The sequence below is a fragment of the Equus caballus genome, chromosome 3, assembly GCF_041296265.1.
Source record: "Equus caballus isolate H_3958 breed thoroughbred chromosome 3, TB-T2T, whole genome shotgun sequence".
Classification (NCBI taxonomy): domain Eukaryota; kingdom Metazoa; phylum Chordata; class Mammalia; order Perissodactyla; family Equidae; genus Equus; species Equus caballus.
The window spans coordinates 17,295,063-17,311,389 of NC_091686.1; the positions used below are offsets into that span (position 1 = coordinate 17,295,063).

Consider the following 16,327-nt stretch of genomic DNA (forward strand, 5'->3'; position numbering starts at 1 on the left):
ATAAGATGATCATCAGAGGGGCCGGCCCTGTGGCCACTGAGTGATTGAGTTTATGCACTCCACTTCGGCAGCTCACGGTTTTGCTGGGTCAGATCCTGGACACGGACATGGCACGGCTCATCAAGCCATGCTGAGGCGGCATCCCACATGCCACAACTAGAAGGACCTACAACTAGAATATACAATATGTACTTGGGGGCTTTGGGGAGAAGAAGAAGAAGAATAAAAGACTGGCAACAGATGTTGGCTCAGGTGCCAACCTTTAAAAAAACAAAAAGAAGATTATCAGAATTCACAGAGCAGCCCCACATCTGGCTTCACAGTACGGAATCAAACTATCGCCCCGTTGCAGCAGCTGAGTCACGCCAGCCTGAGGCTCAGGTTCCGGGGCCGCCAACCAACTGGGCAGCCACAGGGAAGTCACAACTTCTCTAGGGGTCAGATTCCTCACCCATAAAACAAAGCAGGGGCACAAAGGGATGGCTCCATCCAGTCTAAAATTCTGAGTGAGTTTCATGATGTTTTGAGCCATCTCGAACCACCATTATTGATTTATACCATGCTCTCACCTCGCTATGGACTGAATTGTATCCCCCTCGAATTCATATGATGAAGCCCTAACTTCTAATGTGATGGTACTTGGAGATGGGGCCTTTGGTAGGTAATTCGGGTTGGATAAAGTCACGAGGATGGAGCCCTCATGGGATTAGTGCCCTTATAAGAACAGAGAGATCCTTCTCTCTCTCGATGCATGCACAAAGAAGAGGTCACTGAGCACCCAGCAAGATGATGGTCGCCTACAAGCCAAGAGAAGAGGCCTCAGAAAGACACCTACCTTGCAGGCATCTTGCTCTTGGACCAGCCTCCAGAACTATGAGAAAGAACTATGTGTTGTTTAAGCCACCCACTCCACAGTGTTTTGTTACGGCAGACTAAGACACGCCTTCAACAGGAATTAGCTGTTCTTCTTTTCTTCCTGGATTTGGAACTTGTCCCAAACCAATACATCAAACTGAACCTGGATGAGTGGGTGAGCGCGTACCAGGCAGCCGAGTGTTCATACTGGGAACACTAAACAGGAGAAAACTGTGTCTCTGCCTTGCAGGTGCTTATAACCTTACTACAATAGACTGCAGGTATATCCAAATCCGTTCAGAGCCAGAGAGCGAGGGGTGTATATATGTAATGCAAGCTGGTGCTCTATCATAGGACATCACAGGACACAGAACATCAATCAGAACAAAGAACAACCCACAAGGACGGGCACGGCAGGGCCAGGAGGAAGAGGGTGGGGAAAAGGGATAGGGGACCCTGCCTCATGCCAGCCCACTGACTCCTGGGGTATCTTCTGGCTGGGCAAAGGGCTGGGACAGCCTTGTAGCAGCCACATGTTATTGTGGTGAACAAGGCGCTTCCAGCCAGGCTGAGGTGACAGGTTTATGTGGAGAGAACACGAATGGGAGTGAGTGGACCAGAACCTGGCTGGATGAGGTGGGACCCATCGGCATTAAGGAGAACAGCTGGCGTTCACCAAGTGCTTTCACGGCCAGGCTCCACGCGAGGCACTTTTCATTCAACCCCACACCAACCCTATGGTGGCAGGTAACCCTCGTACCTGTGCTCCTTACCACCCTGGCCTGACTCAGGTCCCTAAAGGCCAGGCTGAGGCCTAGAGCATGGACCTAAGTGGAGGTGATCAAGATCTATTTTTGTGAAGAAAAGTGACGAGGGAAAAACAAGAAAAACAACAACAGGGAAATCTAGAGTAGGGTGCAGGAGGCCATAAAGGAGGCTCCTCCAGCAACCCAGCAGCGCAAGGATCACCCATCAGGCTGGAGAAGCAGAGGAAACGGAGAGAAAGGGACGAAAGAAACTGGGATGTTCTAACATGCAAGGGGTGGATTAAAAATCCAGCCCATTCAGGCCCCTCCCCATAAATCTCCCATCTCAGGATAAATTGTGAAAGATTTTGAAATGGACCAAAAAGATCACTGAAGATCTTCAATGGAACAATAGGATTTATTAGAACATAACTTTCCAAGTTACCTGACCCTGTGAGATTTGCGCCTTTCATTGTCTGAGATATTTTGTAACTCTGTTAAGTTGTATATAACTAACAGCAACGCAAATGATTCCTTCTGCAGACAGGCAAATGAACTGTCCGGCAGAGGGACAACAGATTCTGCTCAAAGCCAGAGTTGCATCTACTTGAACTTCATTTATTGGTGGGTGTGGGTGTGTGTGTGTGTATGTATCTACTCTTTGAATTTTCCTTTGAACAAGATGTAGTATCTTACTAGTTCCCTCATTAACTCATAAAATCTTTTATATTTGTATAAGAGTCATGATTTTATCTTTTAAAAATTATCCTTTAGTACTGACAAACAAGTTAAAGTCCAGAAGGGTGCCAAGACTCTGTATCAGCTTCTCTAAGAAGGGAAAAACGGTTCCAGGGGCCAGTAATTCTTCCTCCCCCAAATACTCTGAAGTCAGCTGGCTCGAGCAAACAGGACGATAATCAAGTCTCAATTTTTACCTCTCAACCCCTCCTCCACCAGCTAACATGGTCTCCAACTTCCTCAGGACTTTCATTGGCTCTGATCTCTGCCATTCTTAAATTTCATTGATAATCCAAAGAGCTAGAAGAGAAGGGCTGAGGGGCCTCCCTCTGTAAGGAAACTATCACCTCTCTCAACTCTGACAGATGTGACCCATGTAATGTGCAAGACCTGGAAACCAGAAGGGCTCTCAAGGCTGGTGGACCCACCAGGAATGGTGCCAGCAGGAGAAGGGAAATAGAAATGGACTAAGTCCCTGTAGATGGGAAAGACAAGTGATGTTGGAAAAACGCTCATAATCTGCCTGATGGCTGCAGAAACAGACACACACAGGGATTCCAGATGTGGTCTCTGAAGGTAGGCTGCATAGCTCCCCGGGGGCCAACGGTGGGGACCTTGAGTGAGTTACAGATCTCAATAAGCCTCTGTTTCCTCATCTGTAAAGAGCCTGCCTCACAGGATTGCTGTGAGCATCAATGAGACAACACATGTAAAACACTTAGCCGTCTAGCACATGCGCAATGTTAGCTTCAGGGTTTGTTTGTTTTTTTTGATTGAGAAATGAATTTAATGTAATGTAAAATAAAAACAAGGAATATAATAAATACAGCAAATCATGATTTTATCTTTTAAAAATTATCCTTTAGCACCGACTAAATTTCCACCTCTTAACTCCCATTTGTCATGTCCTTTCTACCCCCGTTGCCGAAAGACCAGCTGAGTCCTCATTTCTCACCTGAACTACTCAGTCTCTTACGAGGCCTTGCTACTATCATCTCAGCCTCTTCAGAGCCATTCCTCACACTCTCTAACCCAGTGACACCCCACAGCAATATGTGAGCCACACAGGTAATTTTAAATTTTCTAATAGCCATGGTTTTTAAAGTAAAAACAGGTGGAGTCAATTTTAATAGTATATTTTATTTATTTATCATTTGAACATGTAATCAATATTAAAAAAATTGAGATATTTTACTTTTTTTTCCCCAATTACACTTTTAAAATCCAGCATGTATTTTATACTTATGCACATCTCAACTCCTCCTAGCCACATTTCAACTGCTCAACAGCCACAGCTCTGTTCCCCATCTCTTTCAGAAAATCCACATTCATTAGCCTAACAAATCAGGCCCTTTCTAATCTGGGTCCTCAAGGCTCCCCATGCCCTCCCCCTCCCATACTTTTGCCTGGTAAACCACACCTGGTTCACCTGCTTACCACTCCTTTCCTGGGCTTGCCCTCAACTCCCAGCATCTGGTATATTCCTGCTCCACAAGACACGCCACACCTTATGCCAGGCACCAGCCGTTCAGCTCTCACATGTGAAGGTGCCCATTTCCCACGAGGGCTTCCTTGCCAAGCCCACTGTCCCCAGCCTCTACTGGAGAACGGTTTGTGTACTTTCTCTGCCCCATACCAAACCCTCACCCCCCAAATGGACTGTGAACCTCTTGGAGGCAAGCATTTTTGTCCTATTTATGTATGTCTAATAGTACTGGCCAGCCTCGGCATTCAAACATATATAAAGTATCAATTTTTTTAAAGCGGAAGAATGTGTTAGAACTTTCACCAACATCTAGCTACTGATCTTGATCTGACTCTGAAGTTATTTAGCCAACTCAATCTCAAATTATACACATGTAAAGGGTTTGGACCAAAAATGGTTGAGAGAGAGTAGACAAGCTAAAGAAGCAACCACCGCTGGAAGAGCCATTGTTCCTGGGGTGGTTTTTTGTTTTTTTTTTTTTTCCATTGGCACAAAAATCTTTTAGCCTTAAACTGTTTTTCATAGCTGTGCTGGAATAAACGGGAAACCACAAAAATGAAGGCTTCCACTGCGTCAGTCCTCAAATCATAGTGGCAGGAAAGAAACCATCCAAAACTATCCACATTTGATTAAATTCTGAACATTTTAAGTGTTTATTAACCCATTTAATTCCCAAATTTAACCAAGCATTTGAAATGTTCAGAGACAAAATTCTGGATTACAGTACTTCCTACAGCCCTCTCAGCCTCCGGAAGATCGAGGTCTCCCTTCTCAGGCCTCGTTGAACGGCTCTTTTTTTATTTTAAGCAGAGAGCTTTATAAAAACCACCACCAGGACCCTCAACCTCAATCCCAGTTGGGCCTTATTCTCTACACGTTAACTGTCTACTCTAGTGGTTCTCAAAATAGTGGCTGGGCAGATCCTGTGCGACCCTCTCTCCCAACAGGTTAATCAGAAAGCAGACAACTTCAGTAATAATTACAGAATCCCCGGTTTTCATTTTACACTTTTCTAAGCAAAAAGCTTGGCAAAGCCTCTTATGGTTCTCCCCCCGCTTTACAAAAATCTGTCTCCTAAGCAAAAGCTTCTGTTTCCTAGTAGCAATACACACACTTTTAAAAACTCAGTAAAATAAAAAATAATCACAATGGCATTTTATGTCCATACTTTCTCCCCAATATTTTCCACTTAGAACAGAGTCTAGAAGTTTATAAGTTTATTTATTTATAAATATATAAATATATATTATCTTTCCCTTGTGGATCTCATGTTTTTAAATAATCTGACCTTACAAACTATGTTAAGTAATAATCCATTATTTTTTTTCTTTTATTAAACAGATTGGTATATTCAGCTGTTTATGTGCGCCTTGCTGTGTGCCGATACAGCAGGGAACGCACACCCAACACCTCAGCTCTCACCAAGCTGATACTGCAGCTGGGGGGGGTAAACGCTATGAGGAAAAGTAAAGTGGGGTTAGGGGGACAAAGAGTGGAGACGGTGGGGGGCGTCACACTTCACAAAGGGTGGTTAGGGAAGGTCTCTGAGCAGAACACAACAGCTGTTCTGACGACACAGCCAAGTGGGCATTTCTGGGAAGGGCGGGCGGGGCAGAGGATAGAAGAATAAACCTCAAATGCAAAGACCCTGAGGCAGGAACATGTTATTCAAAATGTTAATCAAAGCTTCTGATCAACACAAAATAATCATTGCCATAAAATTCTAGTCAAAGAAGAAACTGGCCTTATTCTGTTTAATGCAGTTATATTAGACTTTTTGAAATATAATTAGTACCCAGCCCCTCAGTCTGACTCTCAATCACCCGTTTCTACGTTAATAAACTCTAGGGCTCCCAGGGGACCCCCCTCTGAAAACTAGCGGCAGACCCCATCATTTTATTATGGGAAAAGACAAGGCCACACATGAGAGGTGCTCAGAGGAGGGGTGGCTCCCCTTTAAGAGAGAAGTTTTCACACAAAAATCCTCCCCATCAAGAAGTTAAACTGCTTAAAAATAAAATGGTTTCCAAATACTGAAAAAGCAAGATCTTCTCCCGAAGGAGGTGTCGCTTTCTGAACTCTGTGCCTTTCCACTCATCTATCCCCTCTTTAGCCAGCGGCAAGCCTGCTCCCACACCTGGACCACTCTGAACCGACCCACTGAAAGGTTAACTTGCCTTGGGGCCGGCCCGGTGGCACAGCAGTTAAGTGCACACATTCTGATTCTCGGTGGCCGGGGTTCCGCCGGTTCGGATCCCGGGTGCGGACATGGCACCGCTTGGCAAGCCACGCTGTGGTAGGCGTCCCACATATAAAGTAGAGGAAGATGGGCAAGGATGTTAGCTCAGGGCCAGCCTTCCTCAGCAAAAAGAGGATTGGCAGCAGATGTTAGCTCAGGGCTAATCTTCCTCAAAAAAAAAAGAAAAAGAAAAGAAAGTTTAACTTGGCTCTTCACCACCACATGAGATGCTGAAGCTGTCCCCTTGGCCAGGACTGCCTTGCTCTCTGGATCTCTGGTTCTCTACCTCTTCCAGACCACCATTCCTCCCTCTGGGCCCTCTGATGTCCCACCTTGCTAATGCATCCAAATCCCAGCTCATCTCACCCTGCTTTTTACATCTCTTGCACACACAGCCTGTCCCCAGGAATAATCTTATTTTCCAAACAAAGATACCAGGACACACCGTCAGTACACGAGTACCTGTTATACGAATTGCCAGAATTTCAATGCTTGGAATATTTCATAATTTGAAGTAAAATAATGTTTTTATTAAAGATTTTATTATTTCCTTTTTCTCCCCAAAGCCCCCCGGTACATAGTTGTATATTCTTCGTTGTGGGTTCTTCTAGTTGTGGTATGTGGGACGCTGCCTCAGCATGGTCTGACGAGCAGTGCCATGTCCGCACCCAGGATTCGAACCAACGAAACACTGGGCCGCCTGCAGCGGAGCGCGCGAACTTAACCACTCGGCCACAGGGCCAGCCCCAATAATGTTTTTTTTAAACTTAGAATGTACTTATACATAGTCTGATGAGACAGCACAGGAAACTGGGACTGTCCGGGAAAATTTAGCATCTCTGATCACAGTCACAGGCCTTTGACCATTGCCCTATTCTCTAACAAACAACTTGATTTTCCAAAGAAATCTGACATCATCCTACAAAAGGATCTGAGGCTACTTCCAGGAATAACGATAAAGAGGCAGTGATAGCAGCTGTGGGTTGAAGGCCAGAATGCTGGTATATCCAGGTTATTTCAACTGCTCAGGGAGCGAACAGGACCATCAAGGAAAATAATCAGCCTTGGCTGCTCTAAGACCTCAGCCCTTAATGGAGTGGATCAGGTACATGCAGAACTCCCTACCTCTAGAAAGAAAACAAGCGTCTCTGGAGCACCCAGGTGGCATCCATTCTACCAGGAGCGAGAAGTGTCGTGGACCTGGCAGGGCACATACACTCTTGTCTCACCTCCTCTAAGTGTCCTCTGAGGTGCCATGACCTGAGAAAGGCTCTTACCGCATTCTTTCTTTTTTTTTTTTTTGAGGAAGATTAGCCCTGAGCTAACATCTGCTGCCTAGCCTCCTCTTTTTGCTGAGGAAGACTGGCCCTGAGCTCACATCCGTGCCCATCTTCCTCTACTTTATATGTGGGACGCCTGCCACAGCGTGGTGTGCCAAGTGGTGCCATGTCCACACCCAGGATCTGAACCTGGTGAACCCCGAGCCTCAGGAGCAGAATGTGCGCACTTAACCGCTGCGCCATGGGGCCGGCCCCTTACCACTTTCTAATTAAGAACAAAGGTTCTCTAGGGCTGTCAGGAAGGAATTAATTTGGCCCTGTGATCCAGGAGGAGCCAGAGGGTCTTACTAAGCTCACCGTTCGCCACTGGTAAATACTTGTGGGTAAGCACACTGGAGACTTGGGGTAAACTGAGACCTTCAGGCAACGCCAGAGGCAGAAATGCCCACCAAGTCCACAAGTTTTTAAATGTTCAGAAATCTAATCATATTGCCCTTTGATCTAGTAAAAGCACTCCTTGAAATTCAACAAAAAAAATAATAAAAATTCAAAGGAAGAATGCAGGACATTTACTGAAGCATTCTTCCCAATAGCAAAAAATTGGAAACCATGATCTTGTGCAGCCTTTGGAGGGGAAAATTCCAAAGATCTTTTCATTTGTGTCCATCACACTAAGATTTTTTTCCCTAATTTCCTTTAATGTCGCAATGTTTTTTTATTGAGGTATAACTGTCATATGACATTATATTAGTTTCAGGTGTACAATATGATTCAATAATTGTATATACTGCAAAATGATCATCACAATAAGTCTAGTTAATATCCGTCACCATATGTAATTACAAAATTTTTTTCTTGTGATAAGAGTTTTTAAGATGTACTCTCTTAGCAACTTTCAAATATGCAATACAGGATTATTAACTATAGTCACCATGCTATGGTACATTACATCCCCATACAACGTTTTAACTAATGAAATGAGGGTAATTCCTTCCAAATGGAAGAAATTTTGCCATTAGTATCAACAAATAAATTAAGCATCTGCTATCGCGTGGAATGCTTGTTTTCGTACAGGGAAATGTATTGAAAAAAAATTAAGCTTCAAGTTTCCTCAAGAGGTCTGTATTATCGAAATCATTCTCCCCGCGGGCCTCCAAATTACAAAGTAAGGAGAGCAATAAAAGGTTAAAGATTATGGTCAGTATATTAGCTTTAAGTCTAATCTATACTAAGCTAGAGCTAATAACAGCTAATGTTTTAGTAATTTTTGAAGAGAAGATATTTGCATGTGGCATACGATTCAAAAAGTATGAAACTCATACAGTGAAAAATAAGTCTCCCTTCCAGCCTGGCCCCCGGGCACCCAGTTCCCAGTCTGCACCACTGCGGTGATATTCTATAGTGCCAACACGCTGGTACGACGTTGTACGTGAGACAGACTTTGCTAAGGACTTTGTATGGAAAGCTCATCAATGCAGGCAGTGCTGTCATCAGCCCCAATTTATAAGTGAGGAGACCAGCATGTGGCCTAAAGTGAACAAGCAACTGGCCAAAAGTCTCATGGTGACAAGAGACATAAAGTCCACACTCTTGGAACTTGTCCCCGTCCCACTCGCAACATGCACACACGCGCACACACACCCCTCAACAAAAGTGAATTCACGTTATGTTGTTCCCTGTGCCCTGAACACTTTTTCACCATCCTTCACCATCGCTTTGCCTGGATAACCTGACTTTCCATATAAATTTTAGAATCAGCTTGTCTCTAACTAAAGAATCTTGCTGGGATTTTGAGATTATCTCAAACCTATAGGTCAGTTTGTGGAGAACTGATATCTTAATAACTATATTGAGACTTCCAATCCACGAACACAATACGTCTGTTCACTTACTTAGGTTGTCTTTGATTTCCTTCTTTGGTGTTTTGTAGTTTTCAGCGTGCAGATCCTGTATATGTTTTGTTAGATTTAGAACTAAGTATTTCATTCTTTTCAGAGCTATTGTAACTGATATAGGTTGCTTTTTTAAAAAAATTCAGTTTCTGATGATTTATTGCTAGGATATAGAAATTTGATTCATTTTTCTGAGTTGACCTTGTATCCTGCAACCTAACTCACTTATTAGTCCTAGGAGCTTTTTTACAGATCCCCATGGGATCGTCTACAGAGATGATCATGCCATCTGCAAACAGGGACAGTTGTTCTTTCTTTCCGATCTGTATGCCTTCTATTCATTTTCCTTGTGCTGGTCAGCACTTTCAGCAGGATGCTGAATGTGAGTGGTCAGAGTAGACATCATTGCCTTGTTCCCCATCTTAGGGGGAAAGCATTCATTCTTTCACCACTAAGTATGTCAGCTGAAGACTTTCGGTAGATGCCCTTTTTTGGGTGAGGAAGTTCCCTTCTCTTCCTAGTTTGCTGGCAGCATTTATCATGAATGAATGTTAAATTTCATCAAATGTTTTTCCTGCATCCATTGACAGAATCACGTGTTTTTTCCTTCTTTAAGCTGTTAATATGGTGGATTACACCTATTGATTTTGGAAAACGGAACGAGTCTTTCGTTCCCGGGATAAATCTTAACTGGTTGTGGTGTACTATTCTTTTTACCTAATACTGCTGGATTTGATTCCCTAGTATCTAGTTGAGGATTTCTGTGTCTGTGTTCATGAAGATGATTGCTAATAGTCTTTTCTCGAACTGTCTTTGTCTGTTTTTGTAAAACAGACGTGTACTAGACACTTTTCTGAGGTTGTGGATAATTTTACAATTTTTAATCATCATAACAACTTATGAGGGGTTTCATCTTTGCTTTTCTGCTAGAATTTATTTAATTCCAAGTTCTTGACCAGGAAGACAACTTCCAAAGATAACAATAATCTTCCTAAGGGAAAATGAGACTGTTTTATAAGGAGGCACTTTCAGGTAGACCTGAGAATTCAACGCAGTGAAACCTACTATCTCACCTGCCATCAGCTCCATGCCCGGCCCCGCCCCGCCCCAGCACACGCCGGAGAACAGAGACATGACGCTGTGCCGACTGGCTTGAAATGAAAAACTGACAAGGTTTCCAGCAAATCAAAGATATATTACCCAACCCTGAATGCAAATATTCACATCTATCATTGAGTTACCTCAGATAGCACCTATCACACATTAACCCTTTAATTCTTACAATTCCTAAAATGCTCAGTCATTATCACCCACATTCTACTATTGAGGAAGCCAAGACATGATGGGGTTAAGAGATTTCAAGGAAATCAGAGGAACTACAATTTGAATTTAAATATCTACTACCCAACTTTCTTATAAAAATTTCTAAATAAATAAATGCAAGGCAATGTCCAAAGGTCAATCAGGCATGGGAGGCGCTCAAGAAAGGGATCTGAAGCAAAAGACCTCCCTAGGGTTCTTTTGGGAACTGAAATGCTGCTTCTGTTCTTGGCACTTAAAAAAAATTTTTTTTTAATTTATTTATCTATTTTTGAGGAAGATTAGACCTGAGCTAACATTTGCCGCCAATCCTCCTCTTTTTGCTGAGGAAGACTGGCCCTGAGCTAACATCTGTGCCCATCTTCCTCTGCTTTATACATGGGACGCCTGCCACAGCGTGGCTTGACAAGCAGTGTGTAGGTCCGCACTCGGGATCTGAACTGGCGAACCCCAGGCTGCCAAAGCAGAACGTGCAAACTTAAGTGCAGTGCCACTGGGCCGGCCCCCTGTTCCTGGCACTTTTGAGAAGGCCCACCTCCTCCCTGGGAAGGGAAGTGGGCAGGTCCCTTGGGAGAGGAGCAGGCCACCACACACTAGCTGCACACCTAGGAACCGCACAAGGCCACTGAGAAATCAAAGCTCTTGTCAGTCTATCACTTCAGCAGTAAAAGTCACCCAAAAGATCGCCAGGCTGCCCAAAGACCACAAAAATGTCCTTGGACTCAAGGTCTCCAGCTCCACTATGTGGAACAACTCCAAATGATGTGTTCAGGAGGTAGTAAAGAGCACACCCTGACACTAGACTGCCTAGGTTCAAACCCAAGCTCCACCACACGCCAGCCAGGTGACCGTGAACAAGTCACATCTCTGTGCCTCAATTTTCTCATTCATAAAATGGGGGTGACGACAGTAGAGTAAGCACTCACTAAACGATGCCTGTTGCTGTCATTGTTCAGAAAGTCTTGTCCAATCCAGGGCCTGTCCTCTTCTGACACTGCCCTTAAATCATGACATCCCCTCCCCCATCCCAAGAGCGAAACTCTGCTTTCAGCCAGGTTGATGCAACAAAACAATAAGGAACAGCAAAAGGTCTCCATTAACTACTTCATTAAATGATGTCTGGGAGCTAAAAAACAATAACCTCTCACAGGATCCGCACCCTAAGGAAGAAGGTAACTCAAATCAGTAGTTTAAACCAACTCTCCTTCCACCAAGAGTACATTTTTATTGTTTGATAGAACCACAGGAGACATTCTCCCCAACTAAGAGAGATGTATGAGTTTTATTTTCAAAAGATATAACGTATGAAAATGCACTGATTAATTTTCATAATATTTCAGGTTAGTTTTACTATCAAATAATATGCCATTTAAAATATCAATTTAACTTTTAAATCACTAGGAAGTAAACTGTCATTAATTCAAATGTATAATTATAGTTTAGGGGTGGAATTTTCGCCAAGTTTCTTTAGAAACAGGAAATATTAATTAGCAACAGTGATAGCTAATCTTTATTACACACTAAGTACCTAATAAGCTAGGTGCTAATTTCTACATATTACCTCATTCTCTTAATCCTCTGACGGAGGTACCAGCTCATTTTACAGAAAAACCTTAGCCTTGAGGTGGACTCTTAACGGTTCTGATAGAGAAGTGATTGCTAGCACCTATATGAGGTTTTAATATTAAACTGATAGAAATGCAAGTCTAGAACTTTAATGTGCAAATAAATCACCTGGAATCTTGTTAAAAATGCAGATTATGATTCAAAAGGCCTGAGGTGAGGCCTCCATGGTTCTACCAAGCTCTCGGGTGCTGGCGAGGCCGCTGTTCAACGGACAGCACTTGAAGCAGCAAGGACCTACAGGTTATCACAGGCCAGCCACAGGCCACCAAAAATGTCTACCAAAACTGAAATGAAAAAAGTCAAAATTTTCTCAAAAACCATAAGTCAACCATAATATAAGTTCTACTATAAGAATTATATTATCTAATAACATAAGAATTAGAACTTATATTTTCCATATTTCTTGATGGGATCCTGAGCTTTGTAACATGTCAAAAATATCTTAACGACTTCTTGTATAGAGTCCAATTTCTTGGAGTTTTGTGGGGTTTTTTCCCCCATAAACACCCCGATTTTTATCATGGCTGAGAAGCCAAGTACATGGAAGGCTGTTTCGAGTTGCCATCCATACCCTTCAAGTAGGTCCCTTTCCTTCACTCACCCAAGCATTATCTCTTCCTGTTTAAATTCTGGAAATTAGACAAATGGCAGAGTTAGACAAGATTTTAGGGGCTGGGCCCCAAAGTTCTTCCAGATGAAAAGTAAAACTCTATAACAAAACAGCACCTTACCAGAAGGCAATGATAAATACCACTGGCTTCCATTTCTGGCCTTAGGTGACAAAGTGCCAGCAATGATGTAATAATTAACATTTTATACAAACTACTGGCTTTCAATTCTTTTACCAGATCCTCTGAGTGAGCAAGTTCTATTTACTTTCAAAAGTCCACAGAGTAAACAAAACAAGGTACTTCACCAGGGCCTCTATTCCCCCTGGGTCCAAGTTCATGCCCTGCTCTTTCTTATTCATTTCTGATTATCTGTGCCGTCTGCAAACATTGGCTAGGCTGCCTCTTTTAAAAAGCAGTCATCCACCTCCCCCACCTCTTCCATTCTCTGCTAATAGCAATACCTAACTACAGAACCAATGTACCTCTGAGAACATTCCAGTTTACCAGATAAGGTCAGTTTAAAATTCCAGAGAGGGAGAACCTGCACCATTTGTCTTTCTTTAGAGCCCTTCAAAAATACCCTCTGGCAATCAGCAGAACAAGCCTTTCACCCAAGAGAAAGATAAAAGAGTCTATGATTCTGCAATTTACAAACACTGAGACCTTTATTTAAAGCGTCCACATATTATATTATTCCCAAGGAATGTTTACCTATGTACTCAAGTAAGCACAAGCAGCCCAATGCTTGGAAGAGACAGAATGCACATACACTGCAGCTCGGTGCAAATGGCTTCTCTGGCCGAGAAGTCTATAAAGTTTTGCTGCCAGGCCTCAGAGGAAGGCCTACCTGTGACAGCGAATATCCAGACACAGTTTTTTCTGAACTGGAGCATGCCCCGTCCACAACAGAGCTAAGCAACTGCCCAGAGTGGCCTGTTACGAAACCACAAAAGAGGGGCAGAGCTGACAGGCCCCTGTCCTGAACACCCTGGAAACTAAAAATAAGAATTCTGAGAAATGAGCTCTACTATAGACAAGCCCAACAGAAAGTTCTCTGTTTCTGTTACCTCCAAAACTGGCTGCCCTCCCAGAGTGATTTAACTCTGGGTACCAATTGGGCAATGCCAGCACCGTGCTGAGGAGGATTCAGGGATGCTGGTTCTGTCTTCTAGGTTAAGAGGAATCAAGCCTCTGCAGTATAACTTGGAGGCTTTTTGGCCAGATCTGAGCTTCCCCACTGCACCTAGGCTACATGCCTCCGTTCAACCAACATTTATTGAACGTCTACCATATGCCAGCACTCTGCCAGGCGCCAGGGAGGAAACCAAACCACAGTGACCAGTGCTGAAAGCAGAGACAGACAAGGACCGACGGGAGGGTGGAGCCTGTGCGGGCCCGAAAATCTGCCACAAGTTGCCATGACCAGAGGTACCCTGGGGACAGCATGACCCCCGCGCCGGGCTCCGCGGACCACCAAGCCCAATAATGAAACAGGCTCGCGATGGCGAAGGCGGGAGTGGACAGGTAGGCCCCAGGGCAGGTGTCCAGGTGGGAGGTGCACACCTGAGGCGGTAGGGCTGCAGAGAGCAAGGTCCCCAGGGGGAGGCGGGAGGGCGGCCTGGGGACCCGCGAGGGAGAGGGGGCGCGAGGCGCGGGGGTCTGGCGCGGGAAGCGGGTGCGCGGCGGAGGCCGGCCAGGCCTGCGCCCCCGAAGCGGGAGCGGGGAGGGAAGGCGCGCGGCTAGGCCGCCCGCCGGCACCTGGGGCCCCGCCCAGCACCTACCACTTGGGCGACCTTGAGGCAGCCGAGCGCGCCACGCAGGTAGTCGGGGTCGCAGCGCAGGCCAGCCAGCCCGCGGCGCTGGCTCACCGGCTCGGTGGTGGGCTGGTACGGGCTGCTGGCGCCCGAGATCATGGAGGTGCTCGAGGCCTCGCCCTCGAAGCCGTCCAGCTCCTCGCCGCCCCGCATGCTGCCGCCCGGCCCGGGCCGCCTCGCGCGGCCGGCCCCCGGCGCCCGGAGCTGGCGGGCTCAGCGGGGCCGCCGCATCGCCGCCGCCGCCACCCGACTGCCCGCCGCGGCCCGCCCCGCCGCCGCCGCCGCCCCCGCTGCGCCCGCCGCCCGGCTGCGGCCGCGGCTCGGTCCGCTCGGGCTCGGCTCCCGCCGCCTCGGCAGCGGAAAGGGAGGGAGGCGGGAGCGGGCGGAGGGGGAAGGAGGCGGGAGCCGGCGCGGCGGGCCGGGAGGGGGCGGAGCGAGAGCCCGCCCGCCGGCCGCTCGGCGGCGCTCCGCGGCCCGGGCGAGGCGGGGGCGGCGGCCGGCGGCGCGGGGCCTCGGGAGGGCGGGGCGGGGCGCCGTCCCCTCCGGCCCCGCCCTCACCTGCCCGCGCGCAGGGCCGGGCCGCGGCTCCGCGCGTGGCGATACCGGCGAGCGAGAGCGGGGGTCCGCGAAAGGGGGTCGTGGGGACCGGGAGGAATGGGAGCTGTGGGGAGGGTGGGAGCTAAGGGGCCCGGAGTTGCTTTCCCAGGGCGCAGCCTCAGTTTCTCCTGTTGGGGGCCTCTGCAGGTAGCCTGGGGGACATGCTCCTGAAGACCAAGATGGGCTGTGTGACCCTCGTCCTAGGAACATTGCATGGCCCAGAGTGGGCCTGACTCGGACTGTTTGACAAGAGGGGGCTAAGTGTCTGGATTCCCACCCTGGGCGCCTTGCAACAAACCAGATCTGAGGCCAGGGGCGGAGCCAGGCAGGGGTGAGGAGTCCGGGTGAGTGGGGTCGCTCAGTACCGGGTCACACAGTAAATATTTGTGAATAACTCCCAGTGTAAGTCCTGGATCCACGGCCTGACCGAGGAGGGGCGCGAGCACACAGTAGACCCCTGGTGACTGACGTTAGTTTCCTCTCGGCTGAAAAGGTTTCGCTCTAAGCATCAAGTCAGGTTAAACAGATTGTGCCCTGAAGGGCAATAATTAGGGACCAATTTGCAATTCAAGTGTGAAGGCTAATTTTAAGCTTAAGTAAAACACTAACTTTCTAAGAATTGGCACTTTGATGTTGAACCCTTCCACAAATACCACAAATATCGAGAGCGTCCCTGCTCTAGGCTTTGAAGAAAGGTATTATTGTTCCCATTTTACAGAAGAGGAAAGTAAGGCTCCAGGGTGGAGGTAGCTTGTCCAAGGCCACACAATTATCTGGTGAGCAGAGCCCAGGTTCCAACTTTTTCACTACACAATGTTGTCTAATACATAATTCAGATGGGCTTGTGAACTCCAAGCTGAGAAGCAGTAAACTCCATAACTAAGGAGATTTCAACTTAAAGGGCCCTCACCTTTTGGTTACCAAAGATGGGAAAGGTAATGACTCTAATTAATACTTTATTCAACCAACAAATATTTATTGTGCACTTATGTGCTAAGCAATATGCTAGGAACTGGCTATGAGACGTGCTATGCTCCTATGCTAGGAGATAGAGTGCCAGTTAAAGAGGACAAGTTGAATGGTGGATGTAGGCTCTGGCCTCTGCTCTCTCCCCAAATCCCAG

General features: G+C 46.3%; 1 protein-coding gene across 1 annotated transcript in view; it reads right to left on the reverse strand.

The window, feature by feature from the left end:
• Nucleotides 1-14,897, reverse strand: part of CMTM4 (CKLF like MARVEL transmembrane domain containing 4) — a 58,733-nt gene extending 43,836 nt beyond the window's left edge. The window contains exon 1 of the mRNA XM_023637131.2: nt 14,575-14,897. Coding sequence (XP_023492899.1) covers nt 14,575-14,760 — 186 coding nt within the window. The 5' untranslated portion in view covers nt 14,761-14,897. The remainder of the gene's footprint in view (nt 1-14,574) is intronic.
• Nucleotides 14,898-16,327: the final 1,430 nt, after the last annotated feature.